Source organism: Plecotus auritus (genome assembly GCF_963455305.1).
Source record: "Plecotus auritus genome assembly, chromosome: 5".
NCBI classification, from domain to species: domain Eukaryota; kingdom Metazoa; phylum Chordata; class Mammalia; order Chiroptera; family Vespertilionidae; genus Plecotus; species Plecotus auritus.
In genome coordinates, this window is record NC_137776.1 from 137,645,750 (window position 1) to 137,670,951 (window position 25,202).

Genomic DNA, 25,202 nt, shown 5'->3' on the forward strand with positions numbered 1-25,202 from the left:
CAATTTCTGATCTATTCTTTTTCTACCATTCTGAGATTTTATTATATATAGAAACATTTTACCCATTTGAAAAGGAATATTTGAAAGGCGATTTATAGATGCTATAGAATTTTTCTATTTCTATCAGCGACTTCTTTATTATTAGCATTCTCTGTAACCTAGCAACAATAAAAAAGTCAGACCTCTTTGCAATCTTGGATTTAACACCTGACCCTCAATGACATCTTCAGTGTCATTTTCTACATTGCCAACAGATGGTGTCATTTTTCTGTTGACACACTAGGAGCACATCTTTGCTTTGTCCACCTGTGATGGGCACCCTTCTTCACTTCAGCTGTGCCACTGAGTGTTTGGCACCACGGGTGCGAGAAAGCTTTCTAACAGAGCTAAAATGGCTCAGTGGTCTTGGTCTGATGTCTCGGTCCTCAGTCAGGTCACAGAAATTCTGGACTCTATAAGGAGACAAGTCCAGAGTTACATGTGCTCCTAAGAGAGGGAACTGAATGTTCTGAGACTTGGGGCCAACAGTGTAAAATGAGACAAATTTTATTCTGTTTCAAAACATTCCTAGCCCACTTCCTTTTCCCCCTTCCTGAGAACAGAGGACACAGGCAAGAGGCGGACCCGGGCTGTCGAAGGAGGTCTTCCTGTGGCTGTCTGGCTTTCTCAGCTCATCCTCTGTGAACCCGGCTTGCACTGTTGACCTGACTCTCCTGGTCAGGATATAGCCTCTCCCCTGTGTACCCCCAAGTACCATGGAGAGAGAGAGAGAGAGAGAGAGAGAGAGAGAGACACACACACCCAACTTTATGACTAATTCCAAGTCTCCAGAACTGACCCATTTCTCACTCCATGGCTGGAAGGGTCTCTATCCTTTTCCCCTCTTCAAATACCTCATTATCCATCCAGGATCGAGAAGCCCTCTCCTATAAAAAAAGAAAGAAATTCTCCCCAGTATTAACTCTCGGTGCCTCACTGCTCAGAACTTAATTCCTCCATGTGTGTTCCTCCGCCTCCTCCACACTGGGTGGGAGCATTTTCCTTGCAGTCAGAACCTGCCCCTGCCCTATCCGAGGCCGTGCATCTGACGGGCAGCGCAGGAGGAAATGCCAGGCGGTCCCGGAGCACATAACCTACAGGACGCACCGAGTCGCTGTGACCGCTCGCTAAGGATCACTGCAGTCAACGTATTTTTCCCTCAAGTAAAGGGGGAAAAATAATAAGAAAGAAGTGGAAGTGCAGCTGCCTGATAGTTTTGAATTCTTGGCATTTCTTTATCAACTTAAGCTGAGTTAAAACTTTTTCAATATACCTTTTCAAGTGCTTTCCCCCCCCCCCCCCCCACCCAGTGCTGGAAAGTTATGTATTTTTTTTTAAAGTACAGAACAATGGGCTAATTGTATAGTGGTTTGCAGAAGGTACTCCGTTTCTGTTGAAATGCTTACCCTACCCCCAAGGTATTTTCCATTATGTCATTTTACACAATTTGAGGCCTAAATATAAATTGCTTCCCATCACAAAAGTGATACCCACTCCCCTCCTCCAAAAAAGGATTCCACTGATGGCCTGTAATTTCAGATCTACTTCATACAGTGATCTATCACAAAATAAGAAACGTGACCCTAATAAGACATAAGGTGGGGGGAGGGGGCGAAGTGTAACCTGAAATAAAAATTTAAAGGAACCCACTGCACTTAACGGAATTTCCTGGTGCTGGTGGGCAAGCACAGCTTCTCGCCACAGAGGCCAGGGGCATAGGGACACAGGGCCATGGTGTCATGCTGTGAGATGTTAAAGCCCGACATGCCGCTGTCTCGTGGTGGTTTGAAACCCTGCATGTAATAGCGCTCTCTCTCGATTTACTCTGCTATGCCTCATCTGGGAACCAATATTTCTCCCATTACCTCCACAAACCCAATGGCAATGGTTTCATATCTATACTACTGTGATTCTAAAATGATGACTGCACACTTTATAAACATTACATCTGCATCGGCTTTACTTCTGATTATAGCTTAGGTATAGTTGGAAGAGTGCAGAAGACTGAAATGAAACCTGGGAAACGGACTCCTTTAAAATAGTATGGCTTTCCAACAAGCCCAAACCAAGAAAATGAGATACTGGGTGAGTTTCTCTCTCCTCTCTCTCTCTCTCTCTTTTTTTTTTTTTTTCTGCTTTATGGTTTTTCTTTTTATCTGCCCAAGCTAATCTACTGACAAGCATTTCCAATAGCTACTTGTGAAAAAGAGATTTTATAATGTTGAGATAGGTTTTATTTAATGAATGTAAAAACGTGGCTACCTTGCCTAAGAAAATGATGTCATGGTTTAGAAGACCACTTGGAGTTGGAAGAATTTTACAGGAAAGTTATTACAGTCCTAAAGGAATCCAACCCAGGAAATCATGAGGGAACAACTATAAAACTGGGTCAACATTGGAGGCTAGTAGGTGAAAGCAAGCTGCCGCTGTTCGGGGTCAGATTCCTGGGAGATTTATTTAATACATGTCACTTACACATGCACTCAGATCAGAGCAGCACCCCACTTAACCAGAAAGACACCCAACATCCTAGCCAGCCCCAAATTAGGTACCACCTGCACCGGCACTCTGTATTCACTGCTGCTCTCCTCTGAATCTTACTGGGTGCTGACGGATGGTAATTCCTGACAAGCTTGGAAATCTGACCTCCAAGACTCTTGAAGCATACATGAGATAAACAGCAAACAGAACGGAGGGGGCAGACTTGCTTCTGGTAGTGGAATTGGTGGGTGTAAAAATGACCAAGCATTATGTTAAGGACTGTAGGTATACGATGTGCCCGAGTTACCAACAGAAATAAGGTTGCATCCAGTTAGTGCAAGATAAAGCCTGATGTAAGGAGGCCACAGGGGCGCTGCCAGCTCAAGGAGAAAAGCACCGAGGCTGTATCAAGAGCCTCAATACAATCACACTTGGAAGCATGGTTTTGCTTTTGGTAATCCACTCTCAACTACAAATGTAGATGCGTATATATCTGACGGATAGATATTTTACATGTGTCTATGCACACACATAATTATATACATGTATGTGTATATATAATTTTATATGTATAGAGTCCATAATTATGTATTTTAAAATTATGTGCCTTAAAGAATACTTGTTATGACAACGTTCACTGAAAAAAAAAAACACACAAAAAAACACCCACATAGGATATCACATTTTAAATGCAGAACAACTTCAACAAGGTTTTTAAAAAGGCATTAACTACATGCCAGAGCATAAATAAACATAAATAATATAGTCTTATTTAAAAATAAAGACTTACAACCTATTGTAATTTGGAACCATATTATCATCCATAAATAAAATAGGTCTCAAACACTTTCTATTGGGTTACCTTCTTTGAAAACATGCTGTAAGTCCAAAGTCTGATTTTTCCCAGAGAAATGCTAAGGGGCATGTGCCCCACCCTTATTTATATCAGCATGAACATCCCATTTCACCAATTAGCACCTTTTCACTCTACCATACAAAGCCAAATACATAGAATAGAATAATTCTATGTAAATTTTTAATATATTGCAACGGTCAGAATCTACTATGTAGTTTCTATTCAGAATCCTATCATTGAACTTATTACTGCAAATCAGAAGTGCTCAGCAGGACAGGACATTGGGTTCATAGAGTATCGCTTGTTTGCTTGTCTAGTTAAGCATTTTGAGGAGACATTTGAGAAGTTAGATCAGTGCAAGCCGCGGTTTGCCCCTCTGTTGACTAATGAGTTTGCCAACCACTGACCTAGACTCTCGATTCCAATAATTACAGGCTGTTGTTGTTCCTTGTGATTAAGCTCCTATTCCAGTGGTCAGCAAACTCATTAGTCAACAGAGCCGCAGTTTGCCGACCACTGAGTTAGATCACCTATCATCACTTGACTTTTCAGAAACAGTGACTCAGGACATCTAGATGCTTCTCTTTTTCTCACTTAACATTTCCTAACAGCAGGTACTGGTATAGCATTCTAACTGTCCATCTGTCTAAAGTGACAGCTGAAGGCCTGCTGCGTCCTTGGTCAGCTACTCGGCCAACTTCTGCCACCTCAACTTGTAGATCTGGGCGTCACTCAGAGGACGCCCTCCTTCCAAAAGGTGAGGACCCACCTTCCCTTCCACGGCCTGTTCCATCCTCTGATCTTACCCTGGGCCTCTACTTCATAAAGGTAAAAAGATGCTTCCAAGATTTTGGCTGAATTGTGACCCAACCCAAAAGCATAAAGCTTTTGCAGGCAAACAAAATCAAATGCTTCTACTAGTACATATGAGCGGTAAACCCCAAGCATCACTTTGTTAAAGGGTGGGTCACAACAGGCTGTGGAGCATTGCTTTCTCCTGTATTGGCCCTTTTTGTAAATTCTTCATGAAGACCCATGAGGTGTGATTCTAAAAAGAATGAATCCCCCTCCACCCCATGAATGTACAAGAACACATGGGGCGGGCAAACGTAGGTTTACAGTTGTGAGCACACAAAACAATTTGTTCTCGTATTACTATTTACTGTCTTGTTTCCTGTACAAACAGCTATAGACCCACTTTTGCCCACTCCCCTAGATGCCCCAATAACGGCCATCTTTCAGTGCAATCCGTTTTTGAGGAAAACACTTGTGGAGTTGTGGTGGTGAAGACAGTTTATAGGACAGTAAGAAAATGAGTTGTTATTTCCAGCTGGGACTCCTTCCCCTCCCTCCCGGAGAGGCCATTCAGGTAAGTGACACCACCTATACTGAGACGGGCTTGCAGCCTGGAGAGGCAGAGACCCTGCGCTTCTGGGCCAGGCTAATGCTGGAAGCCCCGGGGGAGGCCTGTCGCCCCACGGAAAGCAAACAAACCAAGTTGATTTGTGGCCTGCCCACCTGCTGGATGCGGGTATAATTGGCTGAGCAATATAAGTAAGTGTCAGGTCACCAGGGGTCGAAGAAGTCTATTCCAGCAAACACCTGAAAGTGTCATTATTTGTAACGAGGGCAAAACGAAGTGCTAGAATCCAGGTCTCCCTGAGCAGGTCCTCTCTGGATTAAATATGCAGCTACTGAGCATACAGCCAACACTTCCCAAAGTGTCACCCGTGGAACACAGTAAGCTTAGCAGGGGTCCTCAAACTTTTTAAACAGGGGCCAGTTCACTGTCCCTCAGACAGTTGGAGGGCCGGACTATAGTTTAAAAAAAAAAAACAACTATGAACAAATTCCTATGCGCACTGTGGGCCCGGGACAAGTCGGCTGCTAAGCAGGACAGGCAGCGGCACCTGGCAGGCCGGATAAATGTCCTCGGTGGGCTGCATGTGGCCCGCGGGCCATAGTTTGAGGACCCCTGGCTTAACGGATTGCTAACATGTTCCTTGAAAGGGTGTGTGGGGGGGGGGCGGGGGGGGGGAGAGGCGGGTTTCACTGGTCAAATGAGTTTGGGAAACACTGGATTGAACAAAGTTCACCAGGTTACTTTACATTCAGAGCCTCTAACTGCACTGGGCATTTTCCAAGAAGCTACAGGAAAGGTGTATCCATCCACTTGGTCACATTACTGGTTCATGGCCATTTCTCTATAATCTTATTAGGGTGTTAAGTGCAAAGTGCCTGGGCCTGAGCTCCGAAGTCACAGCCCCTCTACCGCATTTAAAGAAATATGGACTGTCTGGTGCCAGCACTGCTAAAAATAAATTTTGTCTAAAAGAGTTTCTTGGCTGGTCCTGAAGGGACAGTCAATACTAACAACATAATCACAACGTCAAGGGCTGTTAATAGCTATGGAGAGAATTTAGATTTCCTGGGATGGGATATGTGGGGATGGGTAGCTACACACACACACACACACACACACACACACACACACGCGCACACAGGCATGCATATGCCACATTTTCATTTCACCTGCATTTCTGTAAATGACACCACATTCACTTACCACTCAGGACAGAGATCCAAGTTATCTTCCTCCTCTCACATCTAGTCTGCCCCTAAGTCCTGTCAATCACACCTCTAAGGATTTATTCTTGTCATCTTACCTCCTACCACATCCCATGCTATGGCCCTCTTCCCTTGTGCCTGATGGCCCAGTCCTACTGAGGTCTGTGTGGCCCTAAAAGGGTCCTGCTTTTCCATCTTCCACAGCTGCCTGCACACACGGGCCTGAGTACCTTTGCCTCCTCCTCCCTGCCACTGTCTCCTGGGGGAATTCCCCCTGGAAGCTTTCCCTACCCCTGCCCCATTCCTCCCCTCCCACCCCATACATATACATATACATATACATATACATATACATATACATATACATATACATATACATATCTCATACTCTGTATCCATTAATACTTTATAGAGCTCTTTCATTTCTCTCCCATCCTCAACACTTGCACAGGGATTGAACAGAAAATGCTCAGTACCTTTGAACAAAGAAAGAAATTAAAAAATAATTTTAAAAATGTGTTCATCAGAACACAACCTCCGAACATATAAACTCAGGCTAATGGGGAAAGAAAGCATATGTGAGAGTCAAGGACGAAAGAGACTCAGAGCCCGAGGAAGCAAACCCCAGCCCCTTGCCATGGCTCTGGAAAGTACAGCTTACACACGTCTTCCGTAAAGATGCATTTATTTATCTAGGTCCCAACTACCTGCAGTCATGGCGTCTCCTCAGAAAGCCCAGGCATGACATTGGAGGCTTGCAATACCCTTTAAAGTGGTTATTAATCCACTTTACATGGTCACATGGCCATGCTGATGGAAGAAGGGAAAAAGAGCTATCTGTCCTTGTTCCCTGGGCTGGGTGTTTAGTACCATTTAGACCTGAAAGCCTCCTTTCTATGTTGTGGGGTAGGTTTACCCATGTTGGTTCATTATTTAAACTGCCCACATAATAAAGTCAAGTATTTATTGTTTCAATCCCAAAATTCAAATCCAAACCGAGTTCTCTGTTATAGTGGCAAAAACAGAGCACAACTGACGTCTCTCAGTACACACTATGGGTGGTGTGTGTGGCTTCCAGGACTGACGAATATTTACTGAACACCATCAGGGGGAAAGGGGGGGGGGCAATCTTGCCCAGTAGTTTCACCTCCACACAGATTGTGGGTAGGTACAAGTCACCTCCACGTTTAACCTCCTCCTGCACAGGACAATGCCACAGCTGGTGATAGGCATTCATCCTGAAACACAGTATGTTTCCGTTCTTTTTCCTCCTGGCCCTAAATGGGATCCTAACCTAGTGGGGAGGGGGATGCCATAAAGGACATTATTAGACAAATGTGGAATAGAGACGTTAAGAATCATATTGATATTTTCTTAAAGGTACGGGAAAAGAAATGTTACTTTCAATATCTTCGTAACAACTCCCAACCCTGGTAAATCATGCAAATCCCTCTCCCTCTCTTAGCTTACATCATCGCGTTCTCACAAGATCTCTAGGAGAAAAGCATTTCTACTTTCCATCCGACAGAAGCAAAGGCACACAAAGGTTACAGACTGGCTCAGGACACTCAGGACCACAGGCGACAGGTAAGTCAGAAGTCACACCCTGAACCCGACCCAGCCAGGGTTTCACTCCAGAATGCCAGACACAGCGCACCCACCACAGGAGATCCAAGCACCACGCTGCTTTCCACAGAGCTTCGAAAGCACAAAGGGAAGAGGCCCGCAGGGTGTGAGACAGAAGCTGCGCTCAGAGGGAGGGGGAAGCCGCAGAAGCCCATGGCTGAGGGGCTGGGGACGCCTTGGTCAGACGTGCATTCAGAGAATGGACACCCCACATGGAAACACTGCACACAACCCCAGAAGCCACAGCGGGTGTTCCGGAATATCTGCGCCTCCATCCCGCACTCCGAGGAGGGGCCACCGGGAGGTAGCTGGAGAGGTTTGTTTCCGACTCCTTAGGAATCGGTCGGTTTGGCGTTGGGGTACCTGTATTTAGAGACACGGGAATACAAGACAGATCCTGACCTGTTTCCTTCTATTTCCAACTGAGAATTACTGGGCACCTTCTCCACGTTACACCTGTGGTAGAGTAGAAAGAACACTAGCGTCAGAAGACCTGGGTACCCGTACCGGCCTGGCTCCTGCCTCCTAGGTTGGGCGACCTTGGGTCATCCATTTCGCTCTCCAAGCCTCTGTCGCCTCACCTACCTGCCTTGCCCACCTCACGGGAAGGTCGGGAAGATCACACGGGGTTATGTTTGGAACCTCATTCTGGAAAAATATATACTTCTCCAGAAATTGGGGGGGGGGGGGGGTAAGATTTTCTACCTTCTTTGGGACTTTTCCAGCTTCTCTCAAACACGGAAATGCCTACTACTCTGGTCCCATTTCCCTCCACACCTTCTGTGTGGCCTTTAGGACGCATACTCCATCCACTGTTCCAGAAGCAGTGGGAGACGGGGGGCGGGGGGGGGGGGGGGAGGGTGGATAGAAGACCATAGGAAAGCAGCTTTAGCTTATCCCAGTCTAGCTCCTCATTGGCAAAATGGGGATAATACTTACCTCAGAAAGTTGTCCTGAACACTGAACAGAGGCCGTAGTTGGTTACGGCACCAGCACCTACTACTAGTGGGAGCCCCAAACAACTGCCAAACCTGGTTTCCGAACCTCATCTAGGGAGTGGGTTCTACTTCCCAGAACTCTATTCCATTCCAGCAGCTCACGGAGCCAATGACCCTCAACTGGAAATGACCAGAAAGCAGCACCTGGGGTCCTTTCTGGGAGTTGTAGGAAGTCTCTTCCGTTGAGGGTTTGGAAACTGCTGTGCTGGTGTCCCTTTGTGTGGGGGCACAGAAGTAGCTGACAGGTGTGACAAATCTTTTTTAAGTTTTTTTCATATATTTTATTTTTTACAGAGAGGGAGGGAGAGGGATAGAGAGCTAGAAACATCGATGAGAGAGAAACATCGATCAGCTGCCTCCTGCACACCTCCTACTGGGGATGTACCCGCAACCAAGGTACATGCCCTTGACCGGAATCGAACCTGGGACCTTTCAGTCCGCAGGCCGACACTCTATCCACTGAGCCAAACTGGTTAGGGCAGGTGTGACAAATCTTGAGGAACACCCCCCTCCTGCCCCCGCCCCATCGAGATCTTACCCTAGGGCCCTTTGGCATACCCGGTCCAGGCATGGCTACTTAGAGATCCTTCCTTAGAGCCGCTGCCAGCGCTGCCCTAGGGGAGTGGAGGCATTGCAGAGCGGGCAAAGCCCAAACAGAGAAACGCAGGGGCAACTACGGAGAAGTAGTTGGAATGTGTGAAATAGAAGAAGTGGCATGTAGGAAAACCACGTTGGAAAGGTCGCTAGGCCAGATGGTGGAAGACCGTCTTCCCCAGGGTAGAAGTTGGATCATCAGGCAGGCTACTGAAATGTGCAATAGGAAGCTGTTGGAAGTTCCTAAGTAACAGTGTGATATGCTCAGATAAGTATCCAGGTGAAAGGCAGAATGAGGGGCAGACTGTAGACAGGGGACACAGGCAGGACATGCTGTCCCAGGCCAGGGAGGGAGGGGTCCGAGGAAGACAGTGTGCCAGGAGGCAGAGGAGGGGTGCGCTGGGGAGACGCGTGTGTGTGGAGGAAACTTGGTATGCGAGTGCATGTTAGGAGTTAAGTTACGGAATGGGAAATGCTTTTATTATTGCACTTGGGGGATACTGAATTGATGATGGTGTTAACCAAGGGGAAACAGAAGTCAAAATAGACGGTGCCGCCTCCGAAAGTGTAAGAGTGAAGGAAGAGAAACCTGCGAATGACAAACACTGTCTGAGACATTCTGCAGACCACAATGCAAATTATTTGAGGAGAGATGGTCAAGGTTCTGTGGTTTGAGAGTAACAGAAGTGACAGCTCACTGGGTATGTGAGGCTCTGAACAAAGGAAATCCCCGCAGAATAATTTTAAATGGGGCTGGTAAGGAGTACCTGGGGAAATACCTACCCAGCAGGTCAGCAATCTGAATGGCTTGGCGCAAAAAAAAAAGTACAAACAAAAACCCCAACGCGACAAAAAAGAGTATTACATAATGGTATGGATTTGGCTTTAAGAATGTATTTACTACAAGTCTATTTTAAAAGACAACATGAACTGGTAGGAACAGTCTATCTCATGAAGCCTCGGGATGAAGATCAACGTGGGAAAGCCTTTCACACAGCAAGTACCTAAATGCATTCCAGGTAAAGCACTTTGGAGAAGAATCTTGGAACAATGCAATGCTTTTTAATAAGAGTCCATCCCTTCTGAAGAATTAGTTGACTACATGTGAGCCCTCAAAATAGCAGTAAGCTTTACTCAAAATGAAAGAAATGCTAACCAATGCCTTTTCAGCATATATAGGAAATGAGTACATATACATCATTTTCCCCCTAAAAGTGACCGTAAACATGAGATGTCATTGTAGCCTCATATAATGGACTCACATGACCCCCTTTCCCTGAATTCCCCAGTCTATTGCCTGTTCAGTAACACGGGCTAGGAGGGCCATCCCACCACGTGGTGAGCCCATGGAGGCAAGGAAGCACCTCCGGTCCTACTGAGCAGTACAGGGCTGGAAACGGGGGGGGGAGGCAATAAATGAATGATTTTCTACAACACAAAAAGAACTAGGTAGGACTCAGAACAAGCTAAGGCTTGCTACCTTCTTAGATAGAATCTGGGCTTACTAAAACGAGGGGCAAGAAGACAGTCCATGTTCAGAAACAGAGCAGAGCCTGAAGAGCCCTAGGGAGAGAAAAGTCCTGTGGTTGTCACCCCTGCCACTCTACTATGTACCAGGGCTGTGTCCAATCAGATAGGCCAGGCAGATTGTGCCCGCCTCTCCCACTGCTTCCCTGTGTGCTTTCTCAAAGCTGGCGGACCTAAAGTCCAAACCCTTTGCAACCACAGGCCCAGGCCTCCCGAAATACTCCTGTTACAAGTCTTCAAACAATTGATGGAGGGAGGAGGTGACAAGGACCTCATATGCCGATTCCAGATTCTTTGGGAAGGAGAACAATGCTCAGATTTGAAAAGCAAGGCATAATAAAGGTTGAACAAAAGCTACTGATAGGAGAGTGGATAGAAAGCTTATCAAGACCCTTCAAATGCGTTCAAGTGTCCTGTTACAAACTAATTACATCCTGAGACAGTGTGTAGGTTGCTCCTGCTAATAATGGTTAAGAGACCAGAGAACGGAAATGGAATCAGAAGAATGGAGATAAGCAAATGTCCCCAGTTCAAAAGGAGAAAAGGAACTGGAGACTGCTCTGCCTGAAGTGTACCCTTACTGAAAACTTAGGAGAAATTACTCAGATGCCATCAGGCTATTTAGAGAAGATAAATAATACCATTAAGGACCAGTAGGGGGTCTCTTAGAAAAAGCCATGGCAAGCTAACCTCATTTCCTTCTTTCAGCGGGGATTCCAAGTGGATAGATTGGAGAGGCCATACATGTGCTATGTCTTGGTTTTAGACCTTCTTGATAACCTTGAGAAAGGAGATAAATGTGGGTGATGTGAGACAGCATGGTCATGTGGGTTCACAGGTGGCTAATCAACTTTAAGGATTGCTGGTTAATAAATTCGTGTCAACCTGAAGTGATTTTCGGGGGCATGATATAGAGACCTGTCCTTTGCCTTTTAGCAATTTTTCAGCAATAGTCTATAGCAAATCTTCAGATGACCAATGAAACTTAGGAAGACAAGGAAGTAAACTTGATTTTTTTTAAAGGCACAAAAATTCAGAGTTCTATCAGTAGACTAGACTGAGGAAACAAAAAAATCAGTTAACTGGAACTGCACGGGGAAAAGAATAATATCAGTAGATACAGGTTCAAAAAAATAAAAAAAATAAAAAAGAAATAGAGCATTCCAGTGAGACAAGGGCTGTCTGCGTGTTTGGGTGAGGAGGAGTTTTCCAACAAGTCACATGTTCACCGGGAGTTAACTCTGTCAAAGTTGCTGGAAGAAGTTAACACCCTCTTGAGTTATGTTAACAGAATCCTGGTGTTCAGAATAAGAAAGCTAACCACCCTGCAATTAGCCCACAGAATACATGTGAAGCTCCGGGTGACACGTTTTAAATGGGACACTAAGAAAACAGAATGTGCCGAAGGCGGGGACCAGGGTGGTGCAAGTGTAGGTACCCCCGGATAACAGGGTGAGTTGTGTCAGCCTGAAGAAGGATGTCCTGGGGTAAATGTGTTTATAGATGTTTTAAAGGACATTTCTTAGACTTATCTGAAGGTCTAAATAGAACAGGAGTCAGGGAACTGAATCCATCTTAATGCAGGAAATGGCGGTTGTGTTCAGAGGTGGCCTGTCTCCTAACACTGGAGCTAATGCTGGGCATGTCCACACTGAGGCTGGACGACAGATGGGTTGTGGGAAGTTGGACCAGGTAGAGATAAAACCCCTCCCAACATTAAGAATCGCTCTAGGAATCTCTCTTTTCTCAGGTCAACACTATAAGTCACGTCTCTAGACTTGGAATAGTTCTACCCGACTCTACTCTTCAGCATCATATTCTACATCTCATCCCGGGGACAATGTTTATAGGGTACAGATGCAAATCAGGTTGAATTCATTTTCAAAGAAATAGTCTTAATGATAAAAACAAAAAGAAAGAAAAGGAATAGTCTTAGGATAAATATCACATAAACTGAGAATACAGTTTTAAAAGTCTCCTATATAAACAGAAAACAAAGCATGCTTAACAAGTCAGAGCAAAGCCTTCTGATACTACTTGACAGAGAGTTTTCTGTTTGGGGAAATACACAGTGGGGTGGTGGGAACGGGGAGCAGACCAGCGCTACCTCTAACAGCAACCACTGAAGAAAGCCTTTACGAAGACGAACCACACAATATTGGCTCTTTGGGGTGACATTTTAAAATGAGACCTGGTGCTGAAAACAAAGGCAGTCAACAGATGCGTATATCATCCTAGTCCTTTATTTAAAAGAAGATACATCTGTCCCAGAATCACTGGAAGAACGTTGGGGGGGGGGGGGGGCGGTGAGAAACTGTCTCATGAGAGATCATTAGTTCTTATGTATCAATTAAATATAGATGGCAGGTCTTACCTACTTACTACACTGCTATTCTGCACCCCTAACAGAGCTCTCACATGGACGGGGGTGATGGGAGGCAGGTTAGCACAGGTGGTACTTCCTTCCCAGGCAGGTTGAGTTACTATATTAGTAGCTGATTTTCAAGGGTGCAAAAATCTGAGCACATGGAGAGGTACATTTCCCAGCAGCGTTTTCTAAATCCAACCAAAAATATGACAACATATCTAATTACAGCCCTCCTAATTTGAGTGCCTCCTACTTGAGCACCAAGTTTGGTAAGAGAAATAAAAAAAAGTATAAATAGAGTAAGTGCTTTTTCTAGAGGGTTACTGACATGAAATGTACATGAAACATGCAGTGGTGGGAAATTTCGTGCATATTCCCCAGCATGTACCTAAAATGTGGGAGCTAACAGAATGGACCCAAGAGGGGTACTTTTCAAAGGAAAGGTAAAATAAATAAAACCAGAGGGGGTGTGGGGGGGAAACTACTCAATGTCTGCATGCTGAAGTATTTAACTACCCTTCCACTACCACACAACTGAAGACTTGCTCAATAGTCCCACAGAAAGTGTGTTTTCTGGGAAGAAAGAGATGGAAAGCCTGTCAGCAAGGACACTGACTTGATTGTGCACGGAGCCCCATTCACCCCCGTGGTCCGTTATACACAGTCTGAAAGGCTAATTATTACTTATTAAACTGTCCAAAAACCTTGGGTTGTATTCACTCATCAAATCCTCTAACACCTCTAGAGACAGGTGAGTAATTATTCCATTTTGTGGATAAGAAAAGTGAGGCTCCGGGAGGTTAAGAAAATTGCTCACCACCACCTCCCCGCGCTCCACCCCCGCCCCCACCCCTGGGAAATGCTCGAGTTAGGATTCAAACACACGTAGTTAAATCAGAATGCTTTTATCTTTCTTATTGAGCCACGAAGTATTCTTAATTTGTTGTAAATATTATCCTTTTGTATATGGTGGAAATATATAACATACCTTGTAGACTGTTTTTTAAAAATCTCTGTAAGTGCTAAATTTTGATGTAGTCAAATTTGAAAATCATTTTCTTAATTTATCTTTTTTACCTTTTACATTTAGGTTTTAAATCCCACTGGCCCTCACTTTTATCTGTTTAGAGATGAAACAAGACAGGAGCTTGTGCTCTCAAGTGCTGCACTATGCCTATTTTAAGTGACCTGACCTTATACCTCTCTGGGTGGTTTCTAGGAAAGTGGTCAGCCCACAGCCATGGATATCCCTAAATCACAAACTCCAAAGGCTACGGAGCCAGCAGATGATATAAAGGAACGGAGGGGGCCAGGTGAGAAAAGCATGATGCTAAATGGTAACGGGCACTCCTACTGGAGGAGTGACAGTGTGTGACGTGACGGGGACTGTGAGAAACCAGAGCATGAGAGCCGGCAGAGGCGGCAGCCACTTCTTCACCCTGAGCAGCTGTTGCTGGAGGGAAAGTTGGGTAGATTGCTGCCAGATATTTAGGTTTTTCAAAAAGGGGGTAGAACAACAACCTCTCAAGTTTTATTTAAAAAAACCTATGTGAAATATGAAATAAAACCATCTGTGGTTCACTGGCTTTCATGCCATGAAGCAGGAGATAGCCATCCCTGGAATACCAGGCCTGGCCTCACAGGACGTTCTTGGCTGTTCTCAGCTCTACAGCAGCCCCACCCTCACGCACAGTAGGTAATGACCCAGATGCCTGTCAAAGACCCAGGCACACCTGGTCAGAGACACAGACAAAGGGCAAGAAGAATTAGAAGTATATGCAGAGTGACATTCTCTATTTTTGTTCTTTAAACCAGGGGCTGATAAAATAAGGTGTCATAGTCCAAGCCAGCTTCCTGGATGCAAACTGTTCCTGCCTTCTGCAAACCTACCCATAGGGCTGGGGGTAAATAGAAACGTGACAGAGTTACTGACTCTTGGTTTATAAGGAAGTTTGCTGTTCACTGTAGTAAAAGAATGGACATCTGGCCAAATTTTCCTCCCTGAATTGCTGTCATTCCCCTGTGTCAATAAGTAGCTCACCCAGACCCAATTCATAATTCTGCAAAAAAAGGGGACGATAGTAAAAATAGGAAGCAGGAACCAATAAGACCTGGTCAGTAAAGAGGGGCAAGTTATTCTGACCCTTCACACACACCTCCTCCCACTCACTCGTCACCACTTCTGAAAAATAATAATAATACATAATAAATAATATAATAAAAACTTAACAATAAAACCCCATGTTTGAAAGTTTCTTGCTTTTGTGACTATTTAATCTTTATAATGACATTCTCTCCCTGGTATAACACATTCGCTAAAGTCACAATGAAAAACTAAAATCACAACTTAGCTATTCATTTTAAACACTTCCAGAAATACAGAGCAAACACTAGTTAATGTAAAAATATATATTGCTAATTAAAAATGATTAATACCATATGCAATTTAGAGAAATAAAATGTTTGTTTTGTTTCCTATCCATTTTTTCCATCGGAATGAGATGTGATCGTCCCATTAAAACTGCATCACATGATTATCAAGTGGAAACCAAATCAACTAACCAGAATATAGTGTAACTAGATTATCTACTGGAGCGGGCTGACACCCTCAAACACCTTTGCTTTGGTTTTCAAATGATTGTTCATTGTTTACAATCGTCTAGGGATAGTATCCAGGACAGACTTCTCAAAATTCACATTCAAAAGTTCCATGAAAAAGAGGCAAACTTTTTCCCATGCTGTCTACATAGCATTAGTGGGGAGAAGAAGATGGCTCAAGCAAGTGCTCAGACAAGACAGTCAAGAACGTTTGGGAGGAAAGGAGGAGAGGTAACTTCGATGAAGCACCTGTTTGGTTGTAAACAGTCTTAACATGAAATATTTACCTTAAATATGCTAGAACTGTTCTTTCTCTGACAACTCATCCCAGAAGTAGAATTTCACTCTATGGTTTAAAACCTTCCACATCCTTGATGGTATTTCAGAGATCCCTAAGAATCTTTCTCCAGTTCAGACTGTTTTCTTAGTTTTGTAATCTAAACTCCTATTTCCAAACAGCCATCAAACATCGTATGAGACAGCAGTAGTGGCCATTTTGAACATACCTTTGAGTGAGAGTCACAAAACACTAAGTAGAAAGGATGCACCAGCCCCACTGCACACCTTAATAACGCCTGCTCTGACGTGGCCTCGCATAGGGGAGAAGCACTCACCTATCTTTGTAGTTGATCACAGTATCGATGATAGCATTCATCTGCTTTGTCAGTTTAGGGGGGTTTGGTGACAACTTCTCCGCGGGAGGGCGACCCCGTCTCTTCTTAGCTTTTTCCACATCTTCTTTTGCGGGATCTTTATCCACATTTCTTCGTCTTTTTCGTTTCTTAAGCCGTACTTCCTCTTCCATTTCTTCCAAATTGCCGTCTTCAATGGCCTGTTAAAAGGGAACGGAGGAGAAAAATTCAAGACAAGAGGATAACAAATACATACACACAAACAGAACTTGAATTAATTAGAATAAAATGAAACAAACTAACCAAAAAATAAAGTTAACAGCAATCAGTGGAGTAGGAAGAAAAAGGGAAGACCACCATATTGAATAAAACGCATCTTTAACCCAAGTCTGTTTCATGAGCAAAATATGTTGAAGGCCTGAAACACTAATAGTAAAGAAGGCTATGACAAATACGAGATCTGTACATTTAGGTGTTTGAAGGTAACTGAATCCAATTGAAATTTTGGCTCAATAGAAGAAAAAGACCTTAACTGTCTCATTACTGTAAGGGAGGAAAAGATATAATTAAAAAAAAAAAAGGGATGAGTGAAGAAAAAAAAATTTCTTAAGAATACATCCCTACAATCATATAAGCATTGGCCATTTCTTTTTTAAGATTTTTACATCAATTTATGCATGATTCACAACATAAATCAAAATTGCATCCAGATTTTTGTTCTAACATAGCCATTCGTAAACAAGGAAACGGAGAAGTACAAAGCCACATTCCTTTGTAAACGTACTTAAATCACCCGATGGAGAACACACACACAAACAACAAACACTTTTTTTCCAATTACCTGCCAACGCTTGCTTTAAACCAGAGCCAGCAGCACTAATGCAGAGAGATAATAAAATAGCTATAAAAACAACCAGGCATAAAAGAAACCTGTTCATAAATGGCTAAAAGATCCATGTGACAGACCCAGAAGTTTAAACTTTTTTCCCCCTGGTAAATCTCAAAACTTAAGAAAAAACAGAGGTGGGGGTGGGGGGGGACGCAGAAGAAAAAAACAAAAAACCCAAACCACAACAGATAAGAGTATTTAACCACAGAAAGAAAAATATTTTTTAAAACCTTTAAATTATATTTCAAGATTGCCTTCTCACACAAAATAACTGATGTTATTTGTTCCTCCTGCCTCTCAATATTGCCTCCAGTATGCAAATGCTAATCAATCCTTTCTCCTAGCTGAAAGAGCTCTAATCATAAGGCAATTACCTTCATTTCTCCACAGCACCAAACATGGCTAATATTTATGATCATGTGAGTATAACAATCAATATAAAGAGTGATTACAACTCAGACATAATTTCTTTCACTTGTGTACAATGCCTCCTGAAAAAGAAAGGTTTTGTGAAGAAAACCTGGTGCAGAACACACAACAACCTGGCATGTTAAAAAATGCCTGTGGCATTTAAAATATGTTTTCTATGCATCTTCCCATGTGCAAACCCATAGAAGCAACATGCACACAGACAGAGTCCTAAGGGACAGTCCGAGCCTAGGCCTTAATAATCAAAAGACAATTTCTATCACGATCCTACAATGTTCAGATAACCACTATGAAGAAGGCGAGATCTGATGAATTATGAGGAAAAAAGAAAAAAAGCTCCACATCATTTCATTAATATTCATTTGCCTAAAAGCAGGACACCCACTATACAGCTAAACACACTGCAGCTAAGCGAAGATTAAGAAAAGGAAATTGCCCCGCAAATCTTGGAGGCTGAACATGCTAATAATAAATACAGCATGCAAGGCTGTCAACAGTTAATGGTACTGCTCTCAAGCACCCAGTTGCACACAGAAATACGGAGAACACCGGCTTTGGATGTGTTACACACCTACACATGCCTGGGATGTAGTTCTACTGAATCTTCAAGACGGCAACGAAAAAGGATATTTACCTTACCACTATCAGCAGGCCGGCTATCGGAAATCACAGTTAGTGGGGATAAAATTAACAAGCCAGCAAAGCAGCGAGCTGCTAGTCTCTTCATCAGCTGATCAGGAAAAAAAAGAGAGCTGGGGAAAGGCTATGTTTTCATATACAAGTAATTTTATTTTACTGAAAATTTAATACTGAAAGGATTGTGGATACTCAAATCTGCTGTTTCATTCTCCCTACTACAAGGCCCAAAGCCTTCCTCCTTCAGCCTGTTTTAATATTGACAACTACTTATCATATTTTTTTTCTCCTCTTATTATTTCAGGCAGCAGAATTAGAGATTTTTTTTTTTTTTTTAGCTCAGGCAGTTCCTGATTCTTACTTGCATTTTAACAATTAAGCTGATAAGGAAACAAATTAATATTCAAATTTACTTTCAAAAATTAAAACAAGGTATGCTTCTTTTTGGTATTTGAAACCTCATTTTAGCGTTTTTCATAAAACAAGCTGCATGGGGTTTTGGAGCGGTCTAAGATGATTTTTTTTTAAATAAAGGAATTTCTTTTTCATTAAATGCATGTCAGTAAAAGCAATGTGCTTGTTCTCAAGTATAAATATTTTAATAAAAAATGTTATTCTGTTCTTTAAAGAAAATCCTGAACAACTGTGACACTTCACTTTCAGTTTCATGCTGTAAAATTTTTCATTGTTTTTCTTTTCAGTGGGATAAATGAAGAGGGGGAAGTTGTGAAAGAATATTTCTACTCTCACCTCCCCCCCCCCTTAACTTTGCAAAAAAAGGGGGGGAACAAAGCATAAGGCTAGTGATAGCTGGACTGTTAAATCTCTAAATCTAGCTAAAAAGCAAAAACAAATTAAACTACAAAAAGAATAAAATAATTTTTATTACAATTGCTAATACATGCAGATCCTTATTAAATTTAGGTTTTGGATTCACATGGAAACACACAAAGTACTGACCATTATACCCTTTAAAGAAAGGCTTTTATGCAGGAATGCAGACAGCTACAAACATCCTTCCCTCCTCCCCCAAGACCCCAAACACATCCATATGCAGTGCTTGTTGTAGAGGGATTTCTAAGGGTCTTGTTCTAATGGAAATCAATTCTCTAAATATTTCCCGGTGCTTTTAGCACTTAAAAGAGTGGAGTAAGATTACTCCTGCATATAAGTCAAATTATTCTTGGACATTTAAAACTGTTCTTTAATTTTAAAAAATTACTTATCCAACTGGCTCCACTGACTCAACTCAGTGCTAAGGGAGGGGGGGGCCCACAAAAAGAAAACTTGCTACACAATGCTAAAGTACTACCCCCAAAAGATTTCCCTTCCAAACCTTTTACCAGCACAATAATGAAATAAATCACAGAAGCAAACCCCCAGTTTCCGACTGGTGACGTGTTGCGCAAGAGTGCGAGCCCTAATTCAACATACAGACGGCTCCCATGCCGAACTGCCTCTAGATTTAATGAAGTGAATAGGAAGGAAGTCGGGGGAAAAAAAGTGTACAAATAAGAAATTAACACTTTCCTGCCCTACGCAAACGGCGAGCTACAACTACAGCGAAGTTTGGTGAGGCACTTCTTTCCTTAAAGGCGCACTGCACCCTTCTGGCTCCGGATGTCACTAAAAAAACCCTTCTGGTGATTAAAAAAAAAAAGAAAAAAAAAAAGCCCCAGCCAAGTTAAAACAGTGAAGCATATTTCAGCCTGCGTTTTTCCTGAATGAAGCTGGGAATTACTCTTTCCTCCACTGGATGGCAACCTCTTTTCCCTCCCTTCTTTCTTTCTTTCTTTAAAAAAAAAAAAACACATTTTTTTTTTTTTTTTAAGAAGACATTTTCCTGACACAGGCCGGGCAAGAACAAGATACAGACGGGCTCCTTCTTCAGTTAGCTCGTAAGGAAGCGGCGTGCAGGTTCTGATAAAACGCAGGAGAGGAGGTGCAGGAGCAGCTGCGTTAGAGGAGCCGCTCTGCAGCCTGAGAGCACATGGCAGACCCGGGATCGGCCGCACGTGGGTCCGGCCGGGCCCCGTCACCGGACACACACCACGTCTTTTAGGGAGAGGCGGACGGTCCAGAGCGCCGGCATGGTCCCCGTTCTTCTCGGCCCGCGGGGTACCGAGGCGCTATGATGCCCGACTTCACAGTGCACACCGCCGCCCGACGCAGGACCATGAGGAGGTACCCGGGGACGAGCAAACAAAAGCCAGGAGCCGGTCCAGGCGCATTGTTTCCCTGTGGCTGCCTTTCCCCCTCGGCGGCTCCCCAGCCCACGCGCAGCGTGGCACGGCCCTCTCGGCGGAACAGACCATCTCAGGGAAAACGGAAAGGGGCAAATCGGGAGACAGCGAAACAATGCCTGGGAAACGTCTTGGCTATGAAATGGGGAAGGGAGCATTGTAGTGCTTAACTCTGATCTTTAACATCACGTTTCTGCCCACGGACACGTTCTCTTTCTCGCTCTACGAGGGTGGGGGGTCCTCTCCACTCAAACTCTAGGATTCCAGAAGAGCTAGATGCTACTGGGGGTGGAGGTGGGGTTAGAGTGGAGGGCTAAGCATTAAAGAATTGGGTCATGTCAGTACCAGCACTTCCTGGGGACCACTCACACTTCACTAAACTTGATCCCATTATTTGGGGAGCTTAAACTTCACTCAAGCCCCTGTGAGACCCCAGAAGCCAGTAAGTACAGGCAATGATCCTCAAAACCACCCCAACTGCAGCAACAACAACAGAAGGTGGAATTTTGCCCTGGCCGGTGCGATAAGTGGTTAGAGCTTCAGCCCACGCACCGAAGGGACCTAGGTTGGGTTCCAGTCAAGGGCACATACCTGGGTTGCAGGTTCTATCCCCCAGCCAGCTCGGAGTACGTGTGGAGGCAACCAATTGATGTCTCTCACATCGATGTTTCTTTCTCTTTCTCCCTCTCCTTCCCTCCCTTCCATCTCTACAAAATCAATGGGAAAAATATCCTCAGGTGAGGATTAACAAAAACAAAGTGGAATTTTACAGAAAATTTAACATTTCATGTGTGAGAAACTTTCTTATAATAGGAATATTTAAAAACAGCAAAAAAATTGAACATGGAATTCTTGCTCAAAATGGCATCATTTTAGGCACTTGATTTCATAAAGACTGCAGCCCTTCGGATACAGAATTTCAGACTCACGGCTTCGGACAATTACTAAGTTTTGATTATTACCATCCCCCAAAGCAACCTGTTTGAAAAGGATGCATGAAATCAAATTCCCTAAAGTGAAATAAACCAGACACATAAGGGCAAATGTCTGATTGCACTTCTATGAGAAAGGAGAACAGTGGTTACCAAGGGTTAAATGGAGGGGGGATGCAGTTATTGATTACTGAGGACAGAATTTCAGTTTGGAATGACGAAAAAGTTCTGGAGTGGGCAGTGCTGACGGCTGTACAACAACGTGCTGAAATGTACACTTAGAATAGTTAAAATAGTAAGTTTTATGTTGTGTGTATTTTACCACAACAATAAAAAAAAGTCCCTGGAAAGAAATCAAATTCTCTAAATATTATTAGGGGGGGGGGGGGAGAACCAACAACTGCAGGTTCATACATGATCCTACCACCTCAACACAGAGCACACAATGCTAGTGACATCTTGCTAGCGTTCCTCCCAAACTCAAACCGTACAGTATTTCAACAGGTAGCATGTTCCGTCTTGCCCTGGCCAATGACTAGAAACCTTTTCAAAAATCCCTATTCATTCAAATATTCATAAGGAGATAGCCACAATGTAAGAAAATACTTGTATATAGAATGTAACTATCCATAAACGTTTTTAATTGATGTGGTTTTTTTTTTTAAATTGATCTTAGAGACAGGGAGAGACACAGTGATATGAGAGAGAAACATCAACAGGTTGCTTCCTGTGTGTGCCCGGACCAGGGATCAAACCTGCAACCTGAGGATGTGCCCTGTCCTGGGAATCGAACCCGCCCCCTTTGGGTGCATGGGACAACATTCCAAACAACTGAGCCACACCTGGCCAGGGCTCATAAACTTTATTTTTATAATTTTGTTAATTTGAATAAAAAATATTAAAAAAAAGAGGCAAGTCAAGCTGAAGGCTAAAGATTTCTTTAGTGTGTATTTTTTCTTTTTCTCAGCAGTACAGTTAAAACTGATGACATTTTAATTCAATAGACTTTCATTTCCTCACTCAATTTGCCAGGCAACTCAGATGCCAACTGCACTCCCAGCTCTCCCTGAGTGGGGGACTGAACTGAAACGTACAATGCTGCCCATGTAGGGGGAAGCGAATAGAGTCTCAGTTTAACGATCGGATGTCTGGTACAGTGAGCTTTTCAGTTTCTTGTTCAACTTTAGATCACTTTCGCAAAAATGGACCAAGCCTCTCTCCTTCCCCTATGGCAGTGGTCGGCAACTCATTAGTCAACAGAGCGGCAAACCGCGGCTCGCGAGCTGCATGTGGCTCGTGAGCCGCAGTTTGCCGACCACTGCCCTATGGCATAAGGAAGCTGCATGTGGACACCACCCAAGGGGGAAATGGTAAAGGGGAGACATGGCTCATCCAAATGAGAAGAGGCAAATTACTACACCATGTCAAGTAAAAGCAGTTTGGGGCTGGGAAGAGGAAAAAGGCATAGGGAGGATAAAAATTATTTCAGCCGCAAGATCGCTAAGAACCCCTAGGGTATCTTTTGGGCAGCATTAAGTAAATGCTGTATTCAGAGAATGCCTTCCAGATTTAGCAGATAGCGGCCACCCCAAACATCGGACCTATAGAACCAGTCAGATCACAAACAATATAGTGACACCTTTGTTCTCACATGAGGCCAGCGCTATGCTCCTGCTCCCTTGGATGGACCCAAGTAAAGAACCGGACAGAATCTGAGAGCCTCAAGAGGCTTAGGAAACAATGGGGACTTCAAAGAAATGCAGTCCTGTCTTCTTATCCTGAGACCATTTATCCAACTCCTATCAACTCACAGCACGGACAGAACTCTACCTGCTTGTCTCTTGAGCAGGGCTTCTCAGATAAGGCCTGGGCCACCTCGGGACTTCAGGATTCTCAGTACATAAAGACATGTCAGCATGGCTCAGTGGTTGAGGGTTGACCTATGACCCAGGAGGTCACAGTTTGAGTCCCAGTCAGGGCATATGCCCGGGTTGTAGGCTTGGTCCCCAGTGTGGGGCTTGCAGGAGGCAGCCAATTAATGATTCTCATCATTGATGTTTCTCCCTCTCTGAAATCAATTAGTGTGTGTGTGTGTGTGTGTGTGTGTGTGTGTGTGTGTATATATATATATATATATATATATATATATACACATATACATATATATACATATATACATTATATATATATACATTATATATATATATATATATATATATATATATACATACACACACACACACTAGAAGCCTGGTGCACGAATTCGTGCATGGGTGGGGTCAAGCCAGCCTGCCCTGATCAGGGCCCATTGGGCCGGGCTGGCCAGGGGGAGGGGAAGCAGGAGGTTGGCCAGCTGGATGGCCCCACCCCATGGTCGAACTCCTGGTCAAGGGGACAATTTGCGTATTAATCTTTTATTATATAGGAGATACACACACACACACACACACACACACACACACACAAACACCAAAGCCAAAAGAAGGGAACAGACTGTGGTACAATCTCAATACTTGCAAAGAATAATCTAATTCTATCGAAATAGACAACAGAATGACCATGAGTATAACCTCATTTGGAGACAATACCAAATGGTGAACTGGAGGTCCCTGAGCCAAAAAAAAAAGTGATTCTCTTCTGAGCTTCCCTGTGATAGGCCATCCAGGAGGAACTGAGCCCGTGTCCAGGCTGACACGCTACTAGACAGGTTCCCTTGTCATGAATTGCACCCCCTGTAGTGGAAAGCATCAAATTCAAATGAGCAGGTGGTTGAGAGCAGGGCGCTTGTTCTGCCTGAGGCAGATGAAAAACAGGCCATTAGTAGCCAAATGACAAGGGAGGAGAATACATAAAGTAAAACAACCCCAGAAATAAAGAATATCCTGACCTAGTCTGTGTCCACCTCAAGAGGAAAGAAAAAGCCTCAATATCAATAAATCTTAAGATACATGGCATCGTGAATGCTTCTACCACCCTCACCCTCACCACCAGCAGCAGCTCACCCATATCACTATGTTCCCAGGCACTCAGAGCTTTCCGTACATTTGCTCACTTAAAACTCCTAACAACCCTACCAGGTAGGACTATTATTCTCCTCACTTTACAGACATGAAAACTGAGGCACAGGGAGACAAAACCTCTTACCCCAAATCATACAAGTAAGTTGCAGAGCCAGCTGGAGTTGGAACTCCGAAAGTTTGTCTGCATAAACCACACCTTGAACAAGTATGTTAATCTGCTTTGAAGCATGTATGACAACTGAACCACCAGGAAAAGGCTAGATTATGCTTGCCAGGGTTAGGGGAAAAATGCAAGTGGAAAGATAACATGGTACATCTCAGAAGGCAATCCAGCAACAGTACATACACACGTGTGAAGCCTTTGCTTTGCATGGACGTATGGGACCATAAAAATGACCCTATACATCGAAACCAGACAAAGCCATTTTAATAATCAAGGGGAAAATTATTGTTCCATGACCTTTACAAATTTATATGAAAACGTTAAAAACTCTTACTGTCCGTTACACATGTACAGGAAAATGAAAAATATGGTAAAATATTTAATATCCCAAAACCGTGGTCAGCAAACTGCGGCTCGCGAGCCACATGCGGCTCTTTGGCCCCTTGAGTGTGGCTCTTCCACAAAATACCACGGCCTGGGCGAGTCTATTTTGAATAAGTGGCGTTAGAAGAAGTGTAAGTTTAAAAAAATTGGCTCTGAAAAGAAATTTCAATCGTTGTACTGTTGATATTTGGCTCTGTTGACTAATGAGTTTGCCGACCA

At 43.6% G+C, this 25,202-nt stretch overlaps 1 protein-coding gene across 10 annotated transcripts in view; it reads right to left on the bottom strand.

The window, feature by feature from the left end:
* The window catches only part of SMARCA2 (SWI/SNF related BAF chromatin remodeling complex subunit ATPase 2), a 176,277-nt gene that overhangs the window by 12,352 nt on the left and 138,723 nt on the right, over positions 1 to 25,202 (bottom strand). For 5 of the 10 annotated variants that reach the window (XM_080667604.1, XM_080667601.1, XM_080667603.1 and 2 more), the window contains exons 28-29: positions 16,270 to 16,487; positions 7,973 to 8,026 (exon numbers count right to left, since the gene is read on the bottom strand). In XM_080667604.1, the coding sequence (XP_080523730.1) occupies positions 7,973 to 8,026; positions 16,270 to 16,487 (272 nt within the window). Of the gene's footprint in view, positions 1 to 7,972; positions 8,027 to 16,269; positions 16,488 to 18,239; positions 18,336 to 19,577; positions 19,718 to 20,291; positions 20,504 to 25,202 lie in introns of those variants that run through there. The other 5 variants (XM_080667605.1, XM_080667606.1, XM_080667608.1 and 2 more) reach the window with 4 other exon arrangements.